Here is a 7,298-nt window from a genome sequence, read left to right on the forward strand (position 1 = left end):
CGAGCAGGAACAACTACGGCAGCAACGAAAAATAGCAGAGCAACCTCTCAGCCTGGCCTACCTTCGGCATTTCCATGTACACACAAACACACTGCACCAGATTTTTCAGAACGAGGATCGGACTGATTAGCCATCTTCGCACCCACGGTACGTAGTGTTACTGGAAGTTATGGTCGTGTTCACATGCGAAGGACGAACATCATCATCAAATTATTGAATTGCCATTGCAAAACAGTCATTGTATACATGCAGGTCACTTGGAATTCTTTCCACCTTTTATGGTTGTGTTGTTTTATTGGTGAAGTTGGAAAAGATAAATAAAGCATAGAAGTTAATTGCAATCCAGAAGAGAAAAATGGGTAAGCTGGAAAGTAAATGGAAGGACATATGTAATGAAGAGCACTCTTAATATGGCTGCATGTAACTACACAGGAAATGATTTATACTGAGTTTGTCTTATGTTGAGTAACATGGTGTGGAGAATTTGGAGATTTTTTCTTCAGATCCGTATGTAACAATTAAGAAGCAGAGAACACCAACTACCTTGATTGTATCAAGTAATGTATTTTTAAATGTGATTTGTATGTGTTTTTATCTTTTATTAATGCAATTGGAAAATGAAACCAAATCAAAGAGAGAGGGAGAAAATAAAAGGACGATTAAGCAATGTGAACAAGGAGAACTGAAACAACGGGCATGATAATGAACCGAATCAAATTACTCATATCACGGAACACCCTATAAGATACAAACATTGCAAAAACCCATTAGCAGGTTAATTAGTTTGTTCTTGTGAATGAAGCATGCATGTACACCATGTACACGTGCAAATATTTACATTGGCAAGTACAACGACAAAAGATATTGTGGATCGTGATTTGTGAGAGCATTGCCCTAACAGAGAGTATAGTTTATAGATTATGAAATTGAGAAATCATGTCATGGTACTTGCACTTGAACACCGCGGAAATTCTCTGACTGGTAAATTCGCAGACCTGTACAACAAAGTGTAAGTGTAAGTGTCTTGGTGCGGTATATTTGAAATTGTTTGTCACATTAATTTTCTCCGCTCAAATAAACTGATAATATAACAACAATATAACTTGATAAATAATGATGAATCAACAGGTAATTATATTTCTTTTCTGTCACATTGATTACAGTTTTGTTAAAGAAAGTTTCACACCTCCATGATTGCATGACTGAAATAAGGTCGACTCAGTTTTGAGAGGAGGTGAAAGCTCACGCTTCCAGATCCAGCGCTCACTCCAAAAATTGTGATTCTGTCCTTGTCACCTCCGAAGGCTGAGGAAAGAGAATCATAGGATGGAAAAAGATAGACAGGTGATCATAATAAAATAAAAAATACAAATTTAAGAAAATAAAAAATGGATGGATGATGTATTCAAATATAGGCGGGTGAGTACTACTAGCAATGGGTAGGTCCTTTAAGGGTTAACTGGCTGACTTTATAAAGAGGAAGGAAAAAGAAAGATATATATATATATATATATATATATATATATACATATATATATATATATATATATATACATATATATATATATAGAGAGAGAGAGAGAGAGAGAAAGGACATTTATCAAAAACATGAGATTCATGCCAGTATTCGAAATGGTTAAATCAGAAAGATTTGATAATCTGACTTAAATATGAAATATGACTGCAGTATTAATGAAGTACTGTGATTTGAACAAACATACACACACACACATATACATATATCATAATTATTATTTAAAGCATTGTGTTCATGTACATATATCTGTCAGTCTTACAGTCTTATGGAAATAAGTAGACCCATATTCCTTTCAATTGTTACCGATATCATCTGAGATATTTCCACTGAATCCTGCAATATCTTGCTACCCTGCTGAACTACATTTAATGTGATTATTAAAACAAATGGTTAATACATGAAATCAAGGAATAAATGCCATATCCATCCCAATATCAGATACCTATTTTGCTCTGATACCTGGGTATTATTACCTTCAATGTTAGTATAGACCCACTTGAGAGCTGCCACCTGATCCAGCATACCAACATTACCAGGAGCTTCTTCATCAGCTGGTGGAAGATAAGATTGAGAAGAATTATCATTTAAAGAACAGGTGTAGAAAGTAATGTCAGGAATGACTAATCAGAACAATGTCCGTATTTCATGTCCGTATTACATGATTAAATCGCTCTGTTTTATATTCATTAGGCATCTGTTGATCATTAGCGTCATTTGGACTACTTTTTTATCTTGTTTGGAGCGGGGATATTTGCCTACATTTTCTTCATATCTTTTCTTCTTGTGAGTCGATAGTTATTTTGGATCCATCGACAGGCTGTATTGACATGCTGTATCTTAATCTATAGCTTCTATATATTTCATTACGAATGCACTGGTCACACATGATCTAAACAGCTGTGACAAAAACAAATCTTTTTAAAAAAAAAAAATCTATATAAGTGATATAGGAACTGACCTGTGGTGAAAAACGAAAAAATGTTCAGGCGGTAGTTGATAGTTACGATTATGACGTCACCAACAGAAACCAATGGGACGCCACTATATTCCGCTGTCATCGCGGTTCCCATGGAGAAGCTGCCACCATGAATAAAGACCATGACCGCCGAACCGTTCATCTTTATCATTCAAAACAATATAATCATTCATTCAGATATTACTGTATATCTGTTGGAATTAATATTCATAGCGCTGGAATTGATATCTATCACAGATAAATTATCATAAAGTAATTTCGAAGATACTAATCCTGATGGCTGATATTCTATGCTAAAAAAAGATCAATGAATTTCCTCTCCATATTATGAAACAAGATTATCATGTTTAATATGCAATCAACAAAACACATTTGCCCTAATAACTATAGACAAATACTAGTAAGTGGTTAAAGGGGTTAGCATTATATTATTACATTCTGTTCTATTGGATTATTATTATTATCATTATCATTATATTACAAAAGGAAACTCCGAAGCCATTCTATTTACTCTAAATTTATCCCACGAATTGTCATGTATATGCTTCTAAAAATAAAATAATGCCTGTTTCTTTTCATTTTACACTGTGTTAGAAATAATGCTGGATATTTGAACTGATCATTTTTCTGTTTTTATTGTCAGATTCAAATCAAATTGTGCTCAATTAGTTCTTTCAATTGACACTGTATTTCATTTATCTTGTTTATGTATGAAAAAGATATTCAGAAATAAAAGCAAAATCGATCAAATCAAACCCCATCGCTTTGCGGTAAAAAACTCTAGCGCAAAGACACTTGCCCTAGATGAATCCTACCTTTGGATTAGGAGCAAACACGTTCAAATACAGACAGTCTTCTGACATCTTCTCGACAGGAGGGAAAAAGTCAAATACACCTTGCTGACAGACAGCTTCAAATTCCGTAGCGTTCCTCTCTCCTTCCCATGACGTCATATTTGTGGGTGGGGCGAATCTTTCAGGAGGGGCCGCATAAGGCACCCCCTATATACGTTGGTAGAAATAAAACAAAAACACACAAAACACAACAAATACAATCAAACAAGGTCAGTTCTGGGGAAATGATGATGCCAATGTCTCCATAGAAGTTCAGGCTTCTGTGAAGAGGGTTTTACTGTGGTTACAACATGACTACATAAGTAAGCTTATTTTGTAACTGAAATACATCCCAAGCAATTTCACCTCATTGGTAAACTTGTCTGATTTGATTCAGTGTTTTACCAGTCGACTCTATTAGGGGTTTTTTTTTGTTTTTGTTTTTTTTTTGGAAAATGGAGATAGAATCGAGTGGGTCGTAGGGCTGTCATTTTCTGTAAGTTAAGTCTTCTCTATCATTTACTGTCTATTCGGCATTCCAACACCTCACTCAACGCGCTGCAAGAATGTCCCCTAGTGTGCTAAGAAGGAAGAATGTATTCTAGTGTATAGGAAGTAAGGTTACGTATACATACTTATGAACCAAAGGTAAATATGTATAGATACTAGTGTACTAAGAGGTATAAAAACGTACAGATACTGCATGGTGTACTAAGAAATAAGAATGGTTACTAGTGTGCTCAGTGGAATTCAAATTGGCCTACGACTCCACTTGAAAAAGCTGGCCCTTTTTTCAACTCACCAAGAAAACGTCGACATCTCGAGTCTTGTTGATGAACTTGTTTTCACTGAAAGTCACCGTCTTTCCTACCAGAGTTCCTTCTTTCACCGTAACTCTCGGATTCTCAGCATTCAGTGGCTCGAAAATGGCAAAAATTGCCAACAAAGTCCACAAAAGCCGCATCGTTTGAGGGGAACCGCGCTTGTCTTGTTTTCTTAATTGAAAAGTTACTGATTTATCCAGAGAGTCCAAGTCAATTGACTTCGTGCAATCACTTGTCTTTTTAGAATGAACTTGATCTATACTTGACTATTAAAGGTTGTCCTACGCAAGCACTGCTTGTACAGCGCAAGATATTCAGACTTTGGTCACAATTTGCAGACGGACCAATAAGTGAGCCAATGACAAAATGACGTCAAAGTTTAAGCAGGGATATGAACGCATGGAAACGTAGTCTAGTATCTATAACTGAAACAGCTTCAAGCAACAAATGTCTTCAAATAGTTGGGAGTAGTTGTTGAAGCTGATCAATAAAATAAGTGCATGCTGCACTTGAATGAGAAAGATTATTAATGACAACTTTTCGTTTTCGTTTCCCCTCCTTTTTTTTTTGCAACTGGTCTATCATGGCAAGACTATTTTTAGTCCGAGTAGATGGTCGATTTAAGCAGAGGCGTACTTCTTTACAAAAGTTGTTTTGAAAAAAAAGAAAACCGAATCTCAAACGGTCGTGAGAATAAATAAGTTTCACAAAGGTCGAAGTCCGAAAATTGTTTGAATACTGACAACGCTCAAGCACATCCGAATCGGGCGCATACAGACTGTCATCTTCTTTCATCACGCTACAGAAATGGAAAATTTTACGGGCTCTGCGGCTTTGTCTGCCTCAGAAAGCATGACAATATTTTGAAACACTACTTCATGCATGCAGTTAGTTGTAAGCTTTTTACTTTGTCATTCCATGGGTGGGCTTTATTACACTGACATTGCAAGAAAACCAGCTTGCATACTGACAGTTATAGTTTAAATGTCAAACTATCAAATGAATCTAAACTGATGAAATGGTTTAAGACGACTTACGATATGTCCTACTACGTAGAACCGGTGTATGTATTCTAAAATATTCAGGTTTTATACACTTTGATTCTTGTAATTCTAATGAAGAGATATTCCAACAGCAGGCATCCAACATTGGTGCGCATCGTTATGGAATCATAGTTTTATAAGGCGACTACGATCTTAACAAAGGGAAGTTCCTGCCCGTTTTCTCTTGTTTGCATGGCTGTAGACCCTAATGAGCAATGATCTACTTCACTGTTTTATTGCTTGGTTATATAAAAGCAACCTTGATATTAAAAAGGACAACAGTATCCATAAGACTATGCAATGAGGACTTTGTAACTTGGATAGAAGAATTTATGCAAGCATTTATATTGATGTATATAGGGTAATTTGTCAAACAGTTGCAATTTATCGGGAGAAACCATAAAGCTAGTATATATGCTTTTTTTAGAAGAGGGAAGAAGAAAGAAGAGAGAAGGATGGGAGAAAGACAAAAACAAGGAAAAAATATAGAAACCCACTTACTTAGGTGAACTTACCAATATATATATATATATATATATATATATATATATATATATATATACACACAAACAAACAAACACGCACACACAAAGAGAGAAGGACAGTACAGTACACATTTCGCTAGCCTTCAATTAGATTGTGAATTTATTCAAAGAAACTCAAAACAACATCATACATAAACCCATATTCCATAATGTTTCCACCTGCCCGCATGTATATCACACACTAATTGATTGTCTCATTTAAAGATGCACGATATGATACTCATTGATGAGCTGATCATTGCGGGGTGGGAAGAATGGTAAAGAAAATAATCCCTGTCTCGAGCAACATGAAAAGACAGCAGTTGTCATGGTCATGATTGCTCTTAATGAGGATCACGATCAACTAGCAAAGTGACCAGTGATCTGGGCGTCTGATCGCAATATCAAAGTGAAGGTTCGCCATTATCCAGAAACTCTAGTTTTTCTTGTAAATTTATAAATACCCCGATGCGTCTTAATAAAATCAATTAATGCAGTTGTAGTTTAAAGTTGTAATTCATAGCGTTCTCATTTCTCACTGTTTGATTCATTCATTATTCGTTCACGCATTTTCTATTCATCGGAATACGATAGTGAATACATAACGTCAACAGACAATATCACCCATACTCTGAGAATTCTGTTCTACATTGTAAAGTCTGATGACTACTTTTCCACCAAGGCAAATTTCCGACCACGTTAGAGTTGGCAACTGCAAACATAAATGTGTTTATTACAATTGTTATGGTTGAAATAAATATGATCTGGTATACTCCCTCTGCGACTACTCTCTGTGTAACAACGTTAAATTCTATGTATCATCATGAAAGATGTGATGGTGACCAGGTGTATATCATTCTGCATCTTATTGTTCCAGTCTTAAAGAATCGATGCAGGTTTTAATAGTGTATGACGTTATGGGAAATATATAATGTAAGAAAGTTTAATTTGTTGTGATCATGAATGTTCACATATCTTAGGTTTTTTTCTCTCTTTCTCTGAAAGGTGTTTACCTTTTAACCATTCATTCTACTATTTTAGCAAATTATGACATCAACAAACTTCAATGTAAATTGGACATAATTATTATGTTGCATTACACAGTGAATAATTGCTGGACAAAATCAAAATAAAAACAAAACTCTCTAAGAAAACTGCTAGATGAAAAGGAAGAGGAAAGTATATTGACAATTCCTTTGGAATATCACCGTTGCAGAAGTTCTGTTTCTTTTTTTAGGATACTCCTTGTCAAGAAGAGATTTAGATTACTCTTCAATCATTTGATACGTCGATCATTTCCACAAGTTCTGAAGTCTGCATAAAAAATACTTCGCGGTAGAATTTATTTCTCAGTTTATTTGCTCACTCAGGCCTTCGTTTAGAATTGTAATCTAAGAAATCTATTGACGTACTTTTATTCAATATACCAGAATGACCGCATGATGGTCGCGTAGCCCAGTTGTTAGAATCAGAAGGACTTACAACTTATAGATAACTCATCAAATTTGAATAAAGATCAAGAAATTAAAAAAGAAGAAACTTAGTCATAGATGAGGAGGTA

The 7,298-nt window shown here is 35.2% G+C and overlaps 1 protein-coding gene across 1 annotated transcript in view; it reads right to left on the reverse strand.

The window, feature by feature from the left end:
* Nucleotides 1-4,419, reverse strand: part of LOC139732795 (cholinesterase-like) — a 33,428-nt gene extending 29,009 nt beyond the window's left edge. The window contains exons 1-5 of the mRNA XM_071643639.1: nucleotides 4,149-4,419; nucleotides 3,329-3,514; nucleotides 2,496-2,655; nucleotides 2,011-2,088; nucleotides 1,187-1,305 (exon numbers count right to left, since the gene is read on the reverse strand). Coding sequence (XP_071499740.1) covers nucleotides 1,187-1,305; nucleotides 2,011-2,088; nucleotides 2,496-2,655; nucleotides 3,329-3,514; nucleotides 4,149-4,310 — 705 coding nt within the window. The 5' untranslated portion in view covers nucleotides 4,311-4,419. The remainder of the gene's footprint in view (nucleotides 1-1,186; nucleotides 1,306-2,010; nucleotides 2,089-2,495; nucleotides 2,656-3,328; nucleotides 3,515-4,148) is intronic.
* Between the last annotated feature and the right edge of the window lie 2,879 nt (nucleotides 4,420-7,298).

The sequence above is a fragment of the Diadema antillarum genome, unplaced genomic scaffold (assembly GCF_040938485.1).
Source record: "Diadema antillarum isolate AM-2024a unplaced genomic scaffold, OU_Dant_1.0 seq00000447_RagTag, whole genome shotgun sequence".
NCBI lineage: Eukaryota > Metazoa > Echinodermata > Echinoidea > Diadematoida > Diadematidae > Diadema > Diadema antillarum.